Source organism: Bos taurus, chromosome 11 (genome assembly GCF_002263795.3).
Source record: "Bos taurus isolate L1 Dominette 01449 registration number 42190680 breed Hereford chromosome 11, ARS-UCD2.0, whole genome shotgun sequence".
Taxonomy (NCBI): Eukaryota; Metazoa; Chordata; class Mammalia; order Artiodactyla; family Bovidae; genus Bos; species Bos taurus.
The window spans coordinates 95,360,801-95,383,056 of record NC_037338.1 but is presented as its reverse complement, the minus strand read 5'-3'; the positions used below and the strand labels follow the sequence as shown (position 1 = coordinate 95,383,056).

The following is a 22,256-nucleotide window of genomic DNA, read 5'->3' as shown; positions in this document are numbered from 1 at the left end:
TTTCAAACCCGGCAGATATCAGAGGAGAACGTGGGACCTCAAAGCGGAGGCTGATTAAAGCGCCCCGCTTCCCGAGATGCGCCACTCCTGTCAAAACAAACTTTGCCGTGTTTTGAAATGCTCACAGTGTTTGAAACATGTTCATTAGATATGAAAAAGGCAAAGATATCACATGAAGGGGAGGCTGGCATCTGTGGGCTGCACTTCTTCCCCAGATGGTGGTTTTGAAAACGGCTGGGAAAGGGGGTGGGGGCGCGGACACGCACCCCCAGAGCAGCACCCCAGCCAGGCCTGGACCCGTTGCAGCAGAGAACCGGACCCTCTCTCTCTAACTCCAGTGGAACACGGGGTGAACTCAGTGGTCCGTGGGGGTCCTCCCTGCCACATTCTGGAGCCCTGGTATCTATCTCAGAAAAATGGGGATAGTCTGAACTCCTGGCACATGGATAGGAGGAAGCAACAGCTCTGGGAAGGCTCTGCTCCCTACAGACCCCAGGGGCTGGGCAATGGAGGGGGGTGGTCCTAGGAAAGGAGGGCTGGGGGTGCCCAAGAGGGCAGGGGAGCCGGTGAGGACCAGACTCCTCTGTGCTGCAGGAGGCCCTGACCCATGAAACTCCCTCCCTGCCCCCGACAACATCAGGCCTCACTTCCTGAGGGGGCTCCCCTCCTCCCTGGTCCCCTGGCCACTGTCCTAACTGCTGCACCTCACCTGGACAACGGTTTGGCTTAGCCCCCCTGCCCCACTGTCCTGCCCATTCTCACCGCCCCCGCCCCGCATCCTGCACCCCAAGGCAGGCGCCACGTCTCTGCCTTAGGCCGAGGGCTTCTCATCCCCCAAGAGAGAAAAGCCAAGTCCTCAGCTTCCGGGCCCTCTCCAGACTCTCCCCGCTCCGCCCAACACTGGGACCACAACACACGAACACCCTGTCCATGTGCCACCGTTTGTCACCAAGTCCTCCTAAGTTACCAGCCGACCCGAGGTCAGGCCACACAGCCCTCCCGAGAAGCAGCCATGTTGATGAAACACTGTACTTCTACCAGCGTCGACTTGATTCCAGATTGTTTACATCCCTATAAATATCTGCCTACTGGTAGTTCCCCCATGGAGGATCGCTAACAGATCTAAGAGTCAGGGAGCACGACTCTGCCAGGCTACACGGCACCCCACATTCCCAGGTTTCAGGGGCTCACCCCAAGATGGCGCAGGAAGCCTTGGATGGAAACTCTCGCGTGGCCGCACCTCACCCGCCACGTGGCACCACCCCGCCCACCACGTGGCCACGCCCCCGCCTGCCACGTGCACCACCCCGCCCACCACATGGCCACGCCCCCACCTGCCACGTGGCTCTGCTTGGAGCGCCACCTGCTAACGCGAAGGTGCTCGCCTCACTGCACCTGTGCTTCCTCCCCTATTAACGAGTTCTGAGGATTCCCACCTCCCTGGGCGGCTGGAGCACTAAGCAAGGTACCACCTGGGACATGAAGATGCTTTGGCTGGTGGTGAAGATGCTAAACACATTTTCCAGCCCCAAAAGGACTCTCCAGCCCCTGCTTGCCTGGGGACCACAGGGATATGGCAGTGCTGCTCTGTGCCCCCGTTTCCTCATCTGTCAAAAGATTTTAAGCCTCACTGGTCCACATTTTTAAGATGCAACATGTTTTTCAAACATCCTTTAAACCATGTCTTCTTTGTTAACACACCTCCTTGGTCAGTTTAGTGACTTCAGAAGATGAAAATAAAGCCCCTGGGAGGGGCCAAGGCAGCTCCAGGTCCCAGTGGACCCTTGCTCCTCGGGCACAGCTGAATCAGCCAGCCAGCACTGTGCCTTCACACAGTGGGCCCGCCGCATACCATTCTGCTTGCCCCCCCACACAGTGCCACCCTGGGTCTGTCTGGGAACCCCCTGAGAGCAGGGAAGGCTGTATCACCTCATGTTCCCGTAACCTCCCATCCTGCACCCAGCCCAGGACCAGGGCACTCGGCCTGCGGAAAGGCGAAGGAAGGATTTATGTATGCCCCACAGCCAGGCCAGGGGTCAGTGACATGGAAAACGGCCTTACCGTGGGTACCTGACAAGGGTTGCCCCCAACCGGACCTGTCTTCTCCAGCCCCCCTGAAAGAAGGGTGGGGAGCGGTAATGGCCTGAATGTGAGCCTGCCTCACCTCCCACCCCGATCCCAGCCCGAGGCCGTCGGGTCTCATGGCAGAGCGGGCAGAGCCTGCTCTCCCAGCCCCACAATTTGTCTTGCAGCTGCTGCCGTTGCTCGGAGCGAGACACTTGCTTGTAGCTTGTGAGCTGTGTGTAGGCAAATCTTTCATTTTTCTTTCATTATGCCGGCGTGTACTGTCACTTAATTTTTATGTATGCAATCCTTCCTGACAAATATGATCTGCTGCCTGGTAATTCGTCTGACGCTCATTCTGTTCCGCGCTCTAATTACGGCTCCTATTCCTGACACCGAGGCAGCCGCTCTGCCACCGCTGGGTACCGCACCTGTCAGCCCGGCCATGGCATGACTAATGCCCTTTCATGCCAGCCTCGTGTTAGCAAATATGGAGGCAGGGAGGGGGCTGGGGGAGGAGGCGGCAGGAGGAGATGGGATTTGCATAAGCCCTACCCTGGGTCAGCAGCCTCTGGAGACAAGGTGGTTGCTGGGGCAACGTGGCTGCCTCGGAACATCCCCCACGTAGTAGGTGCACAGAGAGGCAATGGATGCATAATTCACACCCACACATGGGGTGTGCGGGAGGCTCTGCCCCCCAAGTCCCTCCTGAGTCACGAGGCACCTGCAGTTCGTGCAGCCTGCTGCCCCGCCGAATGTGTGTATGGGACAGCTGTGTGTGGTGGAACCTCGCCACGGAAGGGGGTCTTTTCTCCTGGTCTCCGAGACTTCAGACCTGGGCTCTGGCTTGGCACTGTCGCCTTCGTGGGGCCTGGCCCCCGGTTCTGGCCACAGGGCCTTGCTGAGCCCGTGCGGGCCTCTCAGCTCGATGGGCACACGGCCCCAGGAGGGCTCCTTCCACCTACCATGAGGCCCGATAGCCACTCAGAGGCTGTGGGAAGAGCCTGGCTTACCCGGGCAGCCTTTTCTCAAGTTCCAATTCCTTCTCATTAATATAATAAGTGCACCAGTCCAAGTCGATAAACTCACACTGTTGGACGAGCCCGCATTTCTGCCCGCTCCTCACGATGTGATCTTAACCAGCTCTGACTTGTGCCAGTCTTTTCCCCGGCGGGACAGAGGAGGGTTGGGACCTGACTGACAGGGGACAGGAGGCAGTGGCTTTAACTCTGCTCTTTGACGGTTTCCCTTGAATTTCTGGCCTTTCTGAAGCCCTTGCACCAGAGAGGTAAACAGTCCCAAGCTGACAAGACACAATGATTTTCCCAAAGAGAAGGATATGGGGAAGCGAGAAAGAGACGGCTTCCTCCCAGGTACAGGAGTCAGTGGCCGAGCTCCGGAGGCAGATCCTTCCAGGGCCCCCAACCCTGGGCTCCTGGAAGAACCAGGTGCTGCACCGGGAGGGCCGTATCACGGCCCGGCTCTGCCATCACAGAACTCAGAAGAGTCCCTCAAGCTCCCTGGGTCTCAGATTCCTCATCAGCGCAGAGGAAGGAGCCTATGGACCCTGACATCTACTTGAGGCATGACCGAAGCATCGCCAACTCAAGGGTTGGCGGGTTCTTAAACATCCTTTCATTCTGACCTAACGGAAGAGCCACAGCACACCAGCTGCTAAGGAGGCCGGGCCAGAGGTCCTCTGAGGTCAGACAGGGATGACGATTTCAAAACAACCACATACACACACGCATTTACACAGTCACACACACTCACAGTCTCTCCGGTTCCCAGCTGGGAGCTGTTGATCTCTGAGTTAGCCTGTTTCTCCAGACTGTGTGCTATATCCTGAGAGCCTCGAGCCATCAGGACCTGTATGAACAGTGACAGTTTCCACCAGGAAAGCGTGTCTTCCAGAAGGCTGCTGTGTGTCTCTTGGCACGCCGCAGGCTCTCAGGGGTGTAGCGCACAGGAAGACCGGAGATGCACTGGCTGGGCCACGGAGTGCGGGGGATGCGAGTGGACAACAGAGCAGTGTTCGAGGGGCTTGGCCTGTGCACAGGACCAGCTCCCTCCTGTGGATGCGGCACCGAATGGGGGAGATGAGTCTCAGGCACCGTCCCCTGCAGACGCCACGGCCAAGAGCCAGGAACTGCTGGGGGTCGGGGAAATGCCCCTGCACCCTGCCCTGGCCTGAAATGTTCCCATGCAGCCCTGGTCACAGCACCCAGGGGACCCTACTTCTGTGTTCCACACACACTGGGGACTTCGCTGGTTTCTAATCAAGTGTAAAATTCTCCAGCCGTCCAAGTTTCGCATTTGCTCACATATCTGGAGAAGGAAATGGGAACCCACTCCATATGCTTGCCTGGAAAATGCCATGGACAGAGGAGCCTGGTAGGCTACAGTCCATGGGGTCGCAAAGAGTCAGACACGACTGAGTGACTTCACTTACTCGCTCACATATCTGGATTCTGAAGCTGGACAGTGCTTAACATGACCCGAAACACACATGTGACCTCCCAGTCTCCTCCGGCGTCTGGCCCTCAGTGCCCCCATGCTCCCGGGATGGTGTTCCCACTGAGCTCAGCCTCCTAGGCCCCGCCTGCCTTCCTTGCCACCCACGGGCCCTCGACCCTCCCCATGCCATCCTTTCCTCCGTACCTCGTGGGCTCCTGGTCACTTCCCACACTTCAGCTACAAAGTCACCTCCACCATGAAAGCACTGGGCTCCTACAGCTTTGAAACTGCCGGTTTAAAAGCCAAAAGCTGTAAACAGCCCAAACATCCCCAGCAGGAGGAACGGGCTGAATGTACATGAATGAATGAAGTGTCACGATCTCACGTGTTGGCAGGTCCTTGAACATCCTTTTGTTCTGACCTAACAGAAGAGTCACGGTGCACCAGCTGCTAGGGAGGCCGGGCCAGGGGTCCTCCAGGGTCAGATGGGGACGAGAGCTTCAAAACCACCACACCCACACACGATGGGACACCGTGCAGCAGCGAGAAAAATGGCATGGTGGTCTCTGCGACCATGGAGCCACACCTCCCTATCCCTAAAACATGAGCTCGTGAGGACACGGTGGTCGCGTCCTGGGCTCCTCCAGTCCTTGGTTTACTCCCCTCTGGCCACTGTTCTGAAGCAGAACATCGGAGGTTCTAACCAAAGGCACCCCAGGGACAGGGTTCGCACTCCCCACATCATCCAGGACCTTAGGGGTTGCTGGGGTGTGAACGGCCTGTCCTTACCTAGGGAGTGGGCCGCGGTGGTCTCTGAGCTGAAGAAGCGGCCCAGGCCGAGGTCGCCCAGCTTCACGATGCCCGTGGCCGTGATGAACACGTTGGCAGGCTTGATGTCTGCAGGGGAAGGAGACGGGGGTTGGTGTGGGGTCTGCAGTGAGGTTGCCTGGTGGCAAGGGGAAGGAGGAGGAGGCCTGGGGGTGGCCAGAGAGTGGGGCCCTTCAGGTGATGGGGGTTTAGTCCTCAGTCCTGCTCTCTCAGGGCAAGACCCTGGCCCTGTCTCTGCCCAGCTGTGGGACTTTGAGAAATGTAACCTCAGTTTCCTCATCTGTAAGATGGGTCTAACTTCACTACAGCTCAGGGCTGCTGTGAGGTCTAGGAGTGCAGGGATTTTTGTTCTCGTTTCTTCTTTTACAGCAGAGTGGGTACTCTATGCAGGTCTGTATAACAGATGAAGGAGGTGCTCAGGGAGGTAACCTGTGCTGTTCCCCAGTCACCAGGGCAGTGCCTCACACACAGCAGACACTGATAAATGCAGGCAAAATGAACAAATGGAGGAATCAGTAAAGTCATCTAGCTAAAGCACACAGCACTCTGCTGGGCACTCAACAGGCTCTTTGCTCACAGTTTAGGATGATGTCAGCTCTCAGAAACACTCATCTCCTCTGTCCAGCCAACTCCTACTAAGACTTCAAAGCCCAGATGAAAAGTTCCCTTTTCTGGGATGATTTCCCTGCCCTCCCAGGCAGAGCTGGCGGCAGTACCGGAACTAGCCATGACTTCCCTGCCAGTCTCTGCACCCACCCTACCCTCGCTGCAGCCCCCTCTTGCTGGCTCCGGGCTGGTTTCGGGGATTGGAGATTATGTGTTGAGCATGGCCCCTGTTCCTGAGGTCCCTGTGACTACATGGCACTTGGTGCTGTCACCTTGGGGAGGCCCCTGACAGGGGCACAAGGTCCAGGGTGCCGTCAAGCCTGAGGCCTCCCGCTCCCATTCTCTGACACTGTAAGGACAGGCAAGATGCTGGCCACCCACCGGCTGGGGATACAAGGCGGTTGCCCTCCTCAGGCTGTCCCGAGCAGCCGGGAGGAGCCGAGGGGAAGGCTGTGTCCCGCGGCCCCCGGCACGTACCGCGGTGCATGACCCGGCGGGAGTGCATGTGCTCCACGGCACTGCAGAGCTGCACGAAGTACTTCCACACGGTCCTCTCCGGGATGAGCCGCTTCTGCTTCTTGAAGTACTGCGGAGGGGTAGACAGACACACGGACAGGCTTGGGTGACGAGCCTGGGAGTGCCGCTGTAGGGTCCCGGCTCCAGGGGTCACGTGTCCACCCCCAGCACCAGCATGGGGCTCCCTGAAGGCGGGGCTGGCCTGGACACAGGGGATGTTCTGATGGCTTCGCTGAAGGGATGCTGGGACCACATCTTGAAGGCTGCTCTCTATGACCCTCTACCTGGAGTCTCCTGGACACACGTCCATCTCCTCCCACACTGCCCGACAGGGATTAGTTCCTTGCAGAAGTGACTGGGGTGGGCTCTCTGCCCTGGGCCTGGCCCAGCCCAGGATGGGGGCACCCAAGACCTGCTTGGTGCTTAAATCCCAGCTCCTTTCCTGGGAGCCAGCACATGTAACCATGAACAAGCATGGCAAGGACCTCCAGGAAGCGGGCCTGACAGTCTCAAATGGACCTTCCAGTTTCAACAGGCACAACCTACTTTGTTGCCTGGGAAATCATACTTAACACTGCAGAAAAAAAAAAGCAAAAAACAAAAGCCTAAAACTCAAAACCTACCCAGGCTGCACTGAGTGATCTGTAAGTAACCAAGGGTCCTGAAAGAGCTCAATCAACCAGGAACATGTCCTCGTCCACTGTTCAGATCAGCATCCCTCCAGGGAGATCTCCTGTGGGCCAGGCCCGTAGGGGTCGGGGACATAATTCACACACCCGTCATTTGGAACCTAGTTTCTGTTCACTTAGAGCAACCATCTTTTCCCAAAGCAGCCAGAGGTGAAGACTTGGCAGCCAGACCGGCACAGGGAAGACCCAGGACACTCGCAGCCTGAGGCAGGAGGTGGGACCCGAGCTAACCTCTGCTAAGCACCTGCCATGTGCAGCCTCTGTGCTGAGCCCCACAGTGATGGCTGCACCCATCTCACAGATGGGGAAACTGAGGGCCGCACGGGAGCAGTAAGGGGCAGAGTTACAACAGCTCAACCTGGGAAGCCCAAGCTCTTTACCCACTTCTAATGGTACCAGTAACCACCTGATGAAGGCCCAAGGTCAGAGAGGTTCAGGAACTTGCCCAGGGTCATCCAGCAGGGGCGGCAGAGCTGGAACCGGACGTGGACACCTCCAACCTTGGGACAGTCATAGTGGGAAGCCCCTGGACTGGCTCTAAAGCCCCATGAGGCTCTTCTAAGGCTCCATTCTGGGAGGGGACCTCATGAGTCAGCTGCCCCTGGCTCCCGGCACAGAGCTCCCCCAGGACCACCTCAGGCCTCCACAGTGGGCCGCACTGCGGTGTAATTTGTACCCTAATGTTAGCTAATCCTCATTATAGCATTTAAATGGGGACGTGCGCGGCTGTGCGTGGTGATTTTCTAAATGTCACGTCCTATTGGTACGGGTGACATTTAGCGGGAAGGCGCGGAGTCTCTGGTGGGTTCTGGGGTGGCAGCAGCTCCGGCTTCACCATCCATCGTAAATAACGCCGGCACGTGGCCCTTGGCGGTGCTGCTTGGGTCTGGAGGCTGGGGGCCTTTGGGACAGAGGGTCTGCTGGCCAGCCGCCTCCCTGTCAGGCCAGGACTCAGTGTGGCCCCAGGCTGAGCCCTGCCTAGGCCCCTGTTCCCTCCAAAAGCCAGAGGCAGCTAGAGAGAAGGAAAGGCCAGAGAAACAGCTGCTCCCAGGCCCTGAGCACTATGCTGGGTCCATTACAGATGGGAAACTGAGGTACAGGGAGCTGCTCAGGTCATCCCGCAGGTGTGTCTGACCCTGGGCCCAGGGTCTTCCTACTGCCCTGCCTTGCCTGTCTGAGCTGCTCTGCCTGCAGGGCCACAAACTCAGCAGGGGAAGGGGAGGGTGAGGGGCCCTTGACAGAGGGAGGGAGGTGCCAGGCCATGTGAGGAGGAGGGCTCCTGAGACAGAAGGGCCTGAAGCACCTGGAAGCTGGGCCACCGCCCCAGAAACCAAGGGTGTGAATAACCGACTTGAACCCTGAGTCAGGGTTGGCCCAGGGGAAGCCGGGATGAGGGGAGGCACCACCCCAGGCCAGGTACAAAGGATGCTGGATGCCACCATGCCTCCCTCCTGTCTCTTCTGGCTGGAAGGAGCTTGCATCCAGGCCCTGCAGCTCCCACGCAGCCCTCCCCGATGAGGCCCCCACAACAGCGGTGGAAACTGAGGTTCAGGAAGGGGAGGGATCTATAATTTCCCCAGCACCCCCAACTCCCCACTGTCTGACTCCAGCCCCCTCCATGAGCTGAGAGGCTGTGAGGGGGTCTGAGGGCCACAGGGGCTGACAGGGTGCAGCACCCTGACCAGACAAAAGTGCTTTGTGGACCCTGGGCTTCCATCCCTCTGGGCTCTGGCACAAGCTGCTCTGCCTCTAGGCTGCAGGTCTCCCCTCAGGTATCTGCTAACGTGCCACCTCCTCCAGGAAGCCTTCCCTGCTAACGTGTCACTTCCTCCAGGAAGCCTTCCCTGGCTCCCACAGACCCTGAACTTGGCTTGTTCACTGCTGCTCGTGACTGCTCGTTCACAGCTCTGCTCTCCCATCAGAAGGCGAGCTCCCTGAGGGCCGCGCCTAGGCCAGCAGCATGGGGGTGGGCACAGAGCAGGTCTGGATGCATGGTGTTCAGGGAAAGAATGACACAGGAAGGAGAAAAAGAGTGGGGGGAGTGGGGAAGAAGTGAGATGTGATACAGCACATCTGTTTCCACCAGGGATCTGCGTGGAGATTAACATCCCTGCAAACCCATTAATATGTCAATGAAAGTATAAAAGCAGGTGATAACAGCTCAAGTAATGCTGCTTCCCAGAGATGCCCCTATTCCTAGGAGCCAAATTTCAGAAGAGCAGGCACCGAGCAATCATTCAATCCCCAGTGCCTGGTGGGAAAGACAGAGCAGGGTGGGGGCTCGGGCATGGCCCAGCCCGGCTTAGGGACAGACTGGGCTCGGGGGAGGAGCGATGCAGGCCCACCAACATGGTCTGTGGATGAGGGTCCAGCCAGCCGGGGAGCGACGACCTTGAAGGAGGCGGGGTGAGTGGAGCTGAGCGCGCTGGCCCAGGGATCCCACTTAGAGACTGTGCTACCGCACGCAGGTGACAAAACCTCTCTGAGCCTCACTATTTAAGGGTAGTGTGGACTCAGTGAGTGAGGCATACACGCAGCACGGCTGTGGCCTGCAGTGGGTGCCCCATCAGTGGAGCTGTGAAGGTCCCCGTGTCCAGGCTCAGGCGGACCCAGTTCTGGGCTCAAGGCGGGGCAGGGGGGAGGTGAACGGGCAGTCTGGGGGCTGCCTGTGGGACTTGGCAGGTTGCTCAAAATCTCTGAGATCCCTGACCTCGGCCATTATATGGGAAGGAAGATGTCTCGCAAGGGCTAAGGGGCTCAGGAAGGTCCCCTGGGGATGATGCCACCGGAGGGCCACTGGAAGCAGAGACCTGGGTCACTGGCACGGGTCTGTGCCCATGCTGCTGGGGATCCTCAGGTAACTCTTCCAACCTCTCTGGGCTTAGTTTTCCCGTCTATAAAATGAGGCAGAAGACACTTTCCCAGATTCTGAGACCTGGGGTCTGACCTACAGGGGGTTATGCCCCATCCCTTCTGCGAGGCAAAAGTGGCCATGAGCCCATGGGTGGGCTGGGGTGGTGAGGGACCCCAGATGGGTCTTTTCTGCCCGTGGCTGACCCTCTCCCAGCAAGTGTGGATGGGACCATAACTGAGGCCTCTGGGCATCAGCAAGGGGGGACGGGGGGCGAGTGTCCTTGAGCAGCTGCCTCTACCTGAGACCAGAGCACTGGGGGATCTGGGCTGAGGTGGGGGGGCACCTGACCTGGGCAGCACCCCGAGACCCAGCTCTCCCGCCAGGCACCCTCACCTTGATCATCTGTGATAGGTCGCCCGCGTCCGCCAGCTCCAGCACAATGTTCAGTTCATTGTCCTCGATGAATGAATCCAAATACTTGATGATGTTTGGATGGTTCAGTTGCTGCCCAAACAGAGAAAAAGAGGGAGATGGAGCCAGTGAGAGATGATACAGTTGGAGAGGCGAGTATCTGGGGGGAATGGCCTGCAGACCTGGGTGACACGGGGAAAGCCATTTTGCATCCCTGAGCCTCAGTGTCCCCTCTGTAAAATGGGCATAATCTTTTGCAGAGAAGCTGTGAAAATTACACAGGCTGATACCCCTGAAATATCTACATGGTGACCACTCGCAGCTAAGACTCAACAGACACTGTGGAAATGACCCTTTTCTCCCTCCTCTTCATCATCACATCCACCCAGGCCCCTCCAGGGTAGGGCCAGACCCCCACCACTCCACCTCTGTACTCAGTGGTCCTGGAATACTTGGAAGTGTCCACCTCCTTCCTTCTTCCTTCCCACTTTCTCAGTTTCTGACCCACCCTTTGTGAAATCTTGAGAAAACATCATTCCTGGTGTGAGAGCTGCCCTGAGCACGGTGCTCAGTAATGAAGCCCTGATTCTGGCCTGATCACCGTGGCCTGTGTGATTGCTGGACAGGACCGCACGCCCACTGGCCGGAAGTCAGCCCCTGCTTGGCTGACAGGAGACCCTGGCATTCCTTATAACTGAAACTATACTGAAATGACTCCAGGATCTAGGGAAGGCAGAGGGACTCAAATATTCCGCCACAGTAAGGTCAGCCGGTCCAGCGGGGGTCCCACCCAGAGGCCACTTGAAAGCACATTTTCCCAAAGGCCCAGAAGGTGCGGCGTGAGGGGCACGTATCTATGCTGTGCGTCACTGTCCTGCCCCGCCTGGCAGCCTCTCACTGGTCCTGGCGCGAACAGCATGAACGATGCCGCGCAGTGGCCCCTCTGAGGACCGCGCTTCTTTCTGTATTGTAGGAAACATCCCGTGCCCTGGCACCTCCTGTTGACTTCCCACAGGCAGGCTGGAGAGGTGGGTCACGTTCTGCAAAGGGGCTGGCCTGGTGGCAGAGGTTATAACCATGGCAACGGGGGCTGCCTCTGACCAGATGCTACACTGAGTCCTTCCAATGCATCTTCTCACTAATTCCATGACAACACCTCTGAAGACAGCATTCTCGTCATCAACCCCTTAGACAGATGAGAAAACCAAGGCCCCAAGTGGTCAGCAGCTTACCCACGGCCCCAGAGCTAGTGAGCAAGGGATGTATCTGCCTGCGAAGCCCGCAGCTGACCACGCTCAGTGGCAATGCAGCCTGGGGGAGGGTCAGAGACCCCACACCAGGCAGGCCCAGGTCATGCCACCTGGGGCAGCCTCACCGAAGAGGCTGTGGTCACTCAGTTCTGAGCCCAAGAACCAAACAGGCTGGCTTGGTGTGCACACGTGTACAATCCCTTACTCATGTGAGCAGCACACATGTGTTCCTGGCCACGAGTAGGGCGACAGGGGTGTGTGATCCAGACAGCCACTCCCCAGGGCTGGGGAATCAGTTTCAGGGATCACAACTGGGTCCAAAGTTAATCATTTAGTAAAACTTTCAAAATGTTATCTGAAGAGTATTTTAGGACCTGTGATGGCTGGAGTTAAGGATACCTCCCTACAAGCCTCTAGCCTCCCCCTTGGGACCCATCACAGCCAAGGGCCACCCCTGCGAGCATCCACAACTCCCATATGGCCACGACACCTCGCGCTCAGCCACTGCTGAGCCCCCTTCTTGTCCCCACGTTCAAGTCTCACATCCTGAATGTGGCATTCAAGTCCACCATGATCTGCACGCCCATCCATGCTGTCAGGGCTCCTGCAGCAGGCTTGTCTCAGCCTTCCAGATTCTGAGACCAGGCCCTGGGCCCTGCACGATTTCCCCGGCGCCCTTGGGTCTGCCAGCATCACCTGAAGGTCACCATCTGCCGCCTGTCTGTTCTCCCTCCTGCCTGGGAATCCCTGGGCAGTGGGGTGGCGGGGGAGGGTGCCATGGTTGACTGTACCAGTAGCCCACTTTACAGGAAGCTGCCAAGCAAGCTCTCTCTCTATGTGGGGACAGAGGACACCAAGTCAGTGCTGACTGTGTGCTCTCCTGTGCCAGGCCCTCTTCAGACACTACTTTATTTTTAAAAATTTTTCATTGATTTATTTTTTGGCCATGCCACGCTGCTTGCAGGATCTCAGTTCCTTAACCAGAGACTGAATCCAGGCCATGGAAATGAAATCCTGGAATCCTAACCACTAGGCCAGCAGGGAACTCCCCCGATACTATTTTATTTAATTCTCTCTATCTGCCCATATCCTGTAAGGCCGGCATTCTCACCATTGGGCTGATGGGCAAACTGAGGCTCAGGGAGGTTAAGTCATACGCTTAAGGCCGCACAGCTTGTAAACGAAGACATCAGCATTTGAATCCAGGATCCCGGGCCTCCAAAGCCCATCCCTTTTTTTCTCCTCCATCACCTCCTAATTCTCAGGTGGAATCCTGAACCTGAGATTCAGGGGAGGAGGGCAGAGCCCAGGGAGAGCCACCCCTAGACCAGGGAAATAGGTCTAGTCCAGAAAGTTCTGTCATCTCTGACTCTCAGGAGACCAGAGGGGAATCCAGCAGGAAGGGGGAAAGGATGACCATAGACACCATCCACCACCACCACCCCTCGCCCTGGACGGGCCCTGCAGGTCTGTCCTTCCCACAACCCTGTGCAGCTCCGGTGGAACCAAGGACTTCTGCTCACAGAGGGGCAGGCACATCAGCTACTCCCGGGGGACCCATCCCCAGTTGTGCATCCTGCCTCCTCCCTGTTGGAGGCCTGGCTAGAGTCCAACAGGTGGACACCTCAGGGGCCCCGAGCTCCTCTAGCTCCCAGAACCCGGGGCCCCGTGCTCGGCTGTTAATTCTGCCCAGTGCCCCAGACTGGCTCGGCTCTGTCTCCCTGGCACAGAGCATCTCCTGGAGGGAGCACGAGAACGGGAGAGAAGAAGAGAACGCACCTGGCTGAATATTCAGACGTGCGTGCCACCGCATAAATACAAGGGCACGAGGCTGAGCGCAAAGATGGGATGAGACCGACAGGGAGACAGAGACAGACAAACCGCAGTCGGACCCAACACCCACCTCCGCTCCTTCCCCAACAGCCTGGTCCACGGCCGCCACATCCAGATCCGCAAGGGTCAAGGACAGCCAGTCTGGGGGCGCCGCGAGGACTGGGCAGAGGCGAGGCGGGTCCCCACTCAGCCACAGGAGGACAAACCAGCCGCTGCCCTCCTCCAAAGAACGTCGTTTCTGAATTTAAAGGGCTAAGGGGCTGTGATGGTCACGACATGGCCCAGCCTGGCCTAAGGAAGCGTGGGGCTCCTGCTCGGCCCAGGGCACTCACCTTCAGGAGGCCAATCTCCTTGACACAGTCCTGCCTGGCCTTGGCGTCCATCATCTCAAATATCTTGAGTGAGAGAAGACAGAGAAAGAGTGGTTAAAACAAGCACCCAGAGCCCCAGAGGGAGCACAAGGCCCGGGACCCCAGTCTGGGTTCTCACGCCTCCTTGCAGCGGGAACCCTGTAAGAACAATGGTTCAGATAACTGGGTGCCCATCACATGCCAGGCACTGTGCTGACCAATTCCCACTCAATCATCTCAGCAGCTCCTATGAGGTGGGGGTTAATGCTGGCCAACTTACAGAGGAGGAGACTGAGGTCCAGAGAAGTCCTGTGACTTGCTAAGTTCATGCACCAGTAAGGGGTAGGACAGGAAACACCCTTGGAGCCTGAGTCTTCGCGTCTATAAATGGGGCCAACAGCCTGACCTCACTGGGCAGTCATGTGGACCAAGTTTGAAGAAGGGGTATAGCATGCACCCCCTGATGCCCCCCAGGCCGTGTTCACTCCATGTGGGTCCTCCCAGCACATCCTAACTTATAGGAACAAACCGGAAGGCGACACTACAGCCGCCCGCCCGCAGAACCCATCCCAGCACTAAAAACCAACACAGAGAGAACCCATGTGAGCCCATCCCTGGCAGACAAAGCGCAGAACACGGGCCTTTTCTGAACCGAGGAGCCTGTGTCCCCTCCGACCATCCCAGGCCACGTGTGCAGCACCCAGATCCACAAGGACAGAATCACACTGTCCGGCTTCAGGCGGGGCTTCCTCGCCCATCTCTCCACCTCGTCACTGTGTCTGAACTGCCTTCCCTCTCCTGAGCGTCCTCTGCCCAGCCAGTTAATCTCATTCTTTAAGGTAAATGAGCAAGTCGAGGGGCTGTGGAAGCCCTGCTGGAGGACTCAAGGCCATTTCCTGCAGAAAAGAGCCATTCAGAGGGGCCCAAAGGCTCTCACGAGCAGCTTCCTCCTTGGGCTTTGCTGCATAGAACGCATCTGCCTGACCCCACTCCTTCGATTAGAAGGGACTCAGAGGTCGGGCAGTAGCCCAGAGCTACCAGAGAGGGTCAGTTGGCTGCAGATCTGAGCCTCAGCTCCCACTTAGCTTCCCCCACCAGCCCTGGTAAGTTATTCACGTGTCTGCAGTTTTCCTCCTCCGAAAAATGGGGTGATAAATCCCCAATCCACAGAGCTGCTGTCAAGATTCTGTGAGCTCCAGCATAACGCAGTATACAGCAGGCACTCAGCATGTGCTCATCCTTGTTTTCCTTTATGGTTCACAGAGAGTTTTCGCAAAGACAAGGCCGCCTGATTCTCCCACAGCCCCATGAGTGAGGAGAGTGCCAGTTTCCCGGGTTTTTTGCAGGGGAGAGGCAGGACTAGCCCAGGGCCACAGTGTTCAGACACCAGCCGGCTCCTGCCGTGTGGTTCTGACCCCACGGCGCTGTTGGCTCACCTGCACCTTCTTCAGAGCCACTGTCTTCCTGTCCAGCAAGCAGGTGGCCTTGTACACCTCACTGAACTGCCCTCGGCCAATCTTCTTCTCAATCTGGAAGTCGGCCAGTGAGCAGCGAAAAGACAGGGCGTTGGGGTGCCTCTGGAGGGGAAGGACAGAGGGCATCAGTGACCAGCCAGGCAGAGTGGACAGCTGAGACCTGGGGCGGGGTTTGGGGGTGGGTGCTACCCCTTCCCCAGCCCTGGCAACAGCCTTTCAGGGGGGAGGGACCCTGATCGCCCCCTTACTATCAAAGCGCCCTTCGCCCCTTGGCGCTCTCCACACCAGCTCCCTTTGATCCCGACGATGCCCCTCTGCAGATCTGGGCTCCTTCACACACTTGTCTCCATCCCTCAGTATCGGATCACTTGTTCTTTGTTCGTTTCTGTCTCCACTCTCGAGGACCAGGGCCTCATCTGCCTTGGTCACTCCTGAATGCTTTCTGTCCCTGCTGGAGCTGGCCAGCAGAGCAGGTGCAATAAACATCTAAGGCAGCAACTAGTAAAGCCACACCGCCAAGGGGAGGGAGGTTCTGCGGGGTCCTGTCGGCCCCAGGGCTCCAGGACACACCCCCAACCCTTACCCTTCAAGTCACCCCACGAAGCAGCAACCTCCCCTCCCGGGGTAGCTTTCCCACCACAGAGATGGGAACACGCAGGTTAAACCCGCAGCCTGACACTCGGAGCCCATTCTTTGGATAAACTGTCCCCTTTATGGCAACATGAAGAATCTGGGCACCGTGATGACCCTCCAGGGGTCAGTGCTGAAGGCAATGATTAAGCTGCAGGACCTGCCCAGGATGGAGCCAAACAGGTGAGGCACAGTGGCCAGGTCCGCCCTCTGCCCAAAACACACCTGCAAAGGTGGTCTCAGGAAGAGGAGAGGAGGGGGAGCCACTGCTGGGCCCTGGAAGCGGGCGGGGGGAAGGGCAGAGGAGGCCCCACGACAGCCTGGCAGGGTGGGCCCTCCCTCCTGCTACACCCCCACTCTCAGGTGGAGGATCACCCCCACTGAGGACCCTCCCCACTGGGTGGTGACATGAAGATGGGGTCTCTGTTGCTGCTGGATGAGTTGCACACAGTAGGTGTGCAGAAAGGTGTGCAGAGTTCCTTCAGGGGAACAGGGGTGGGGCAAGAAAGCCTGAGGGTCCACCCCCCACCCACAGCAGGGCAAGCCGCTGTATTTTCAGAAGTGGAAATGCCTCCTCCAGAGTTTGGCTAGAGCCTCTGAGAGGCCGAAGGTCAGGAGTTCCCCTGTGCTGTGTTCTGGAACTCTCCCCACCAGGAATGCCAAGAGCAGACCAGTCATTCCTGGAGGAGCCCTGGGAACCCCCGTGTGACTGGCTGTGGAGCCCATCAGCCTGGGTCACTGGTTGGTGACCTTGGTGGTTACACAAGCCACCCTGAGCCTCGGTTTCCTGTCCGTAGGGTAAAAGAAGTAGGGTGGCTACAAGAATTCGGCAAGATTGCTAAGCCATGCACACAGTAAGTGCTTAGCGGTTGCAGCCATGTTACGGACAGGCTTGGGCGGGGCAGGAATGAGGAGGTTGGGGTTGGAGCCTGAGCGGCTACTCCCCACCTCTGCACCTGCCATGGCCCAGCTCTGCACCAAGGAAACCCTAACGGGCATCTTGTTGCCAGGACTGAGAGATGGAACTCAGCTTTGCAGCTTGCAATCGGTGGGCCCACCCTGACTCAAGTCTCCAGGCATAATTACCTCCCCTGATGGGAGATTTTAAGACATTCTGCCTGGGGACCTGAGCAGGGGGGTAGGCTGGTGGAGGAGGAAGATGGTGCTCTCGCCCACCACCTGCTAGACTCTGCCAGGTAAGTTCTTTAGTCTCAGCAATGGACCTACCTGCACACCCAGTGTCCACCTAAGAGGAGCAGCATGCGTTTACTAAGCATGTACTATGTGCCAGGCACTGTGCGTGTAGCTTCCCGGGACCCTGTGAGCAGACGTCACTGCGACTCCATTCAGGAAACAGGCTCAGAGGGGAGGCTCCAGACCCTACCGCGAGTAACACCGGGGATTTGAACCAGGACAGGATACTCCCTTCACCCTGTACATGTTACCACCCAACTCTGCTTTCCTGTCAAGACCCTGTGACTAGTCAGGCCTCCCAGCTTCAGCCTCCTGAGCCCCACCTGTGCCCCCACCATGGGCCTCCACCTTAGTCCCCTCTGTGCCCCCTGAACTGGGGCTCTGACCTGCCAAGCAGGTGCCTGGGCATGTGTGTCAAAGGACACAACGAAATGCGCTCAAAACAGCTGGGAGCAGGAGGGACTCTGTGACCCAGCCACTGTCACTTCTGTGGGCACAGCTGAAACCACGCCCCCCAGAAGGCAACGCTCTGGGCCCCTGGAGGAACCACACGTGGTCAGGACAATAGCGCCACGCCATCTCGTGTGTTCGGCACCGACCATGCATCTGCTGGTGTCCTAGGTGATGAGACAGGTTTAACGACTGAAGTCCCCTAACAGCTTGTAAAACAAGGCTTATCGGTCCCACTTTATGATTAAGGACACTGAGGCACAGCCAGGCAATGGGAGCTGGGACTTGAACTCCCAGATGACGGAAAGCCAGGCACGCTGCCCGGCGACATGGGGCAGGGTCTCTCTGCCCCACCTGTTTCCCTAGGGACAGTGAGGGTCTGGAGGGCGTGCTCTCTAAGGGTCCTACTTCTACCAACGCAGAGTGATGAGTGGCCAGAGTCCCTGGCACTTTCTACCCACCTTAAGGACGTTCCCCAGAGGCCATGTGGTCCAGCTCCACGGCTGGAAGCTCCCGAAGGATAGGGACCTCCCAGCCAGCCTGGCTGACGGCCCTGCACTTCTGAATATGCGATGACCCAGATTTGCATTTCCTATCACAACCCATCCAACCTAATTAGAGGAAGGCTCCAGGAGGGGGCAGGTTACCCAGGGGGCAGTGCAGCATGAGGGGGCTTGGGGGCTGCTGCCACCCCCACTGGGGTCAGGACAGGGCCTTGTCCCTGAGGGGACCCCTGCTCAGGCAGGGGTCACTACGGGACGCAGGGCTTCTGGGGGTGCAGCTGCCTGAGTCAGCAGAGTCCTGACCCCAATTTAACTCAGGGACTCAGAGCAGAAAAGGAACAGCTGAACTGAGTTCTTGCCCCCAAAGGCCAGGCCTCTTCCTGCTGCCACCTACCTCCTGGGTGGGCCCCCGGCAAGTTCCTGCAGGGGAGAGAGGTGGGCCATGATGGGGATGTTAGAAACCCAGCCCCAGGACCTCCAGGAGAAGAGGGTCTGGGAGCTCTAAGCTGCTGGGCAAAGACAGGGCTGGCCCCAAACAGCCCACACGACGGCGGGGCCGACAGTCACCCCTCCTGACGGCCTTTCTGAAAATGGCTGATCTAATACTGTCCCATTACATCGGGGACCCCACTCTGCCTCCTAGGGAAAATACACACAACCCCAGGGCCCAGGGTAGCAGAGAGGTGACTGCCACTCTGGCCCAGTCCGCCGAAATGCTGACACTGGGGCCTGGAGGCCTGGGTTCAAGTCCTGGCTCTGCTACTTCCTAGCAAGCCCTCTGGGCCTCAGTTTCCTCATCTGTCCAGCTGGGATCTGTTGGACAACCATCATCTGTCCAACCGTCATCTAGTTCTTTGTCCTTGGCAAACAGCCCTGGGTGACTGATGGAAGGACAGTCAACTCAGAGGCTGCAGGTATGTCCACCTCACCCCTTTGCTGTAGCCAGAGGATGTCAGGTAAATGACCTCTCTGAGCCTCAGTTTCTTCATCTGTGAAATGGGGCTATCAAGACTTATTTAAGTGAGATGAGGGTTGTCCAACAACCCTCCGGAGGGCTGTTGGGGGTTAAATAATTAATGAGTGAACACTTAGAAGAGGGCCCGATACTAAGGAAATGCTGCATATTTGGTGTTATTATCATGTTTGTTGCTATTATTACTGTTGGTTTGGCACTGCAGAATGTCTGGAGGAATGCAGACTTCCCAGGGGCTGGGGAGAAACAAAGGCAGGGTGTGCACAGTGCCCAGCCAGGTGGGAGCCTGGCCCAGGGAATAAACAGGGAACTGTCAGCTGGCGTTATCAATACCACTTGCATTCCCATTCCACTGAGGGTCTGCGCTAAGCATATTCCTAGCTCCGGATTCTCTTGCTATAAAAAGTAAAATGTATTTTAAAATGCAAGACTAAGATCAATGACATCCTGTTTCCTTAGCACCCATGGTGCTGGGTGTTTAAAGTACACCATCTCACTTAAATAGGTCTTCATAGCCCCATTTCACATATGAGGAAACTGAGGCTCAGAGAGGTCATTTACCCGACATCCTCTGGCTACAGTAAAGGGGTGAGATGGATGTACCTGCAGCCTCTGACTTGACTGTCCTTCCATCAGTCACTCAGAGCTGTTTGCCAAGGACAAAGAACTAGATGACAGGCTTGCCCCCCTTTCTAGGCTGTGCTGTGGGCACCAGAGGCCATTTCTGACTATTCATCCCCCTTCCCCATGGTGGGAGCCCCTTAGTTCTCCCCCAAAGGTAGAAGAGATGGGGTGGAGGGACAGGGAGGTGGCAGTGGGCCTGAGAGGGGGCACTAATGATCTCAGAGAGGAGGAACCCCTGGGAACAACTCCTTGGGCAGCAGGAGGAATCTGGTGGGGTCACGAGTCAAGGACATGGCCAAGGTCCTGAGTCACTTCTAGCCCGGACCGCAGTCTCCCAAGAGATGGGAGGACAACATCAGACAAACAGCAGGGGGACCTGGTGTCTTGGGCCACTCCAGGATACCGCCACCCCAGAAAGCTTGGTAAAACCTAGCTCTCTTTCCCAAGTCAGATCAAATTAGGCCACAAACACCCTTCACTCTGTGTTAATTTGAGTTTAAAATGTTTGAACCACGGTAAGCCTCAGCCATCGACAAATCCTTTAAAAAAAAACAGGAGCATAAAATCACATATTAAAAGAATAAAAATGCATCCGCCCAATTAATTTTCTGAAATCTCATTAAAAAATTTAGCCTGACTAAGTCAGACTTCTGACCTGAATTTTAATCATCTTTACACTGGATGGGTCTTTTTTCCCTGATATTTGCAATGCATCATTAATTTTAAGGCAACCGCTTCTACGATTTTAAAAAGCACACTTCATCAGAATGACATTTCCTGTAAACGAACTTCACCTTTAAAGACATCTGACATTGTGTGCCGGGAACTTCTAATGGATTCAGTGTATGTGTATACAGCGATGTGTTTTAAATCTGCCTGGCACAAAAGAAGGGCGCGATTTACAGAGAGTCCATATTGTCAGACTCTTTATGAGGCCAGACCCACTCAGCTCTTCATGGTCTGGCTAATTTCGTACCTGAAGCCAGCCTCCCCTCCTGCAGCCCGAGTGGCGAGAAGGGCTCTGTGTGGCCACCAGACTTGGAGTCACTGCTGGCTTTCCCTTCGGTAGCAAGACGGACAACTTACCACACATCTCGATTTCCTCCCCTGCAGAGAGGAGTTTTAAATAAGATCTCCTCCTCTGGCTTGGTAGGAGGATGGAATGAGGTAAGTGCCAGGCATTGCAATGTAGGTACAAGCACCACCAAGACTGTCTCAACTTGGAAGTCTGTCTACACTCAGCTCTGTGCCATCGGCTCATGGGAACGGTGAGCAAGAAGCCTGAACATCTAGACGCCTGATGACAAAACCTAACATCATCTCGGCTGTGGCGGCGCCCCCAGGACGAGCCTCACAAACCAAACTCCGGGAAGGCTGAGCTTAAACACACGGATGAGAGAATTTGGAACCGGCTCCAACAACTAACAAGCAAAGACTTGAAGGGAAACAAACCATGAAAAGCATCAGCTCCCACGCCAGCAGGCTGGCCACGTCCTCGACCTCCTTCTCCCCCTCATCCCTTCAGTTACTGCTGGAAGTCTCTGGAATCTTCCCTCCTCGTGTCCAGCCCATTTAAGGTCAAAGCATCATGTGACCTCCTATTTTCACCTGACTCATGACCAGCTACCAGGGACCTAAAACCCCAACCCCTTAAAAAATAAAAAAAAATTAAAAAAACCCCAACCCCTTGTCAATTTAAATCCATAACAGGCTTCCTGTTTGCTGCAGGTACAGTGCCAAATGACAGCGTGGATTCCAGACCTTTCATAAGCATCTGCTGTGCTACTTTACCTAAGCACAGGTATTTAAATGCTTATCTAACCCGATTGATCCTGCACCTTCAGCTTGGGTTCTTTCTTCTTCCTGAACATGGCCTCTCCCTGTCATACCCCAAACTCCTGATCAACATCAGCCCACATGTCATCTCCTTTCTAGAGCTTTCCTTATCAACCCTGATCCCTGGGGCAAAACAAGCCACCCCATTCTCCAGGCTCCCTCTGCATCAGTTCATCCCTCCCTGGGAGCCTTTCCTCTACACGGTCTTTATCTACTTATGTGAAGGGCTCCCCAGCAGACCCAAGGCAGAAAGGAGACAAGCACTCGCTGAATTTATAACACTTGGCAAACACTTCTTGAATTTTAATGGCCATTAATATTTGATCATTAAATCTTATCTACCACTATTGCTTTAGGAAGATTTTCATGAAGATTGTGGTGCCATGCGGAACTAGTGACAGCTGTCCCCATCCCCTGAACATACGCACATTCCTCTCTCCGAACAGTGACGAATATAACTGAACTTGGCATGTCCCAAGCAGGTTTGCAAAGACTTTCCAGAATGGAAGACACATTAACTGAGGCTTTCTCAGACAAGAACACCTTTCTCCTTCTTGGAAATTCATATGGTTCTTAATGGGTCAGCTCAGCCTTGCATTTCTTTCCTGATGAAAATGCTCTGAAGCAAACAGGTAAAAATCATAAACCAAAGGGGCATTTTAAGCTGTTTCTCAACTCCATTCATTCATTCATTTGAAACCTCCATAAAAGCA

At 56.4% G+C, this 22,256-nt stretch overlaps 1 protein-coding gene across 4 annotated transcripts in view; it reads right to left on the bottom strand.

Annotated features, from left to right (window-relative positions):
• NEK6 (NIMA related kinase 6) overlaps positions 1-22,256 on the bottom strand; it is an 86,233-nt gene that overhangs the window by 18,275 nt on the left and 45,702 nt on the right. For all 4 annotated transcript variants that reach the window (XM_059891225.1, NM_001098988.2, XM_015473581.3 and 1 more), the window contains 5 exon segments: positions 15,295-15,435; positions 13,841-13,903; positions 10,408-10,518; positions 6,433-6,541; positions 5,311-5,418 (listed from right to left, as the gene is read on the bottom strand). In XM_059891225.1, the coding sequence (XP_059747208.1) occupies positions 5,311-5,418; positions 6,433-6,541; positions 10,408-10,518; positions 13,841-13,903; positions 15,295-15,435 (532 nt within the window).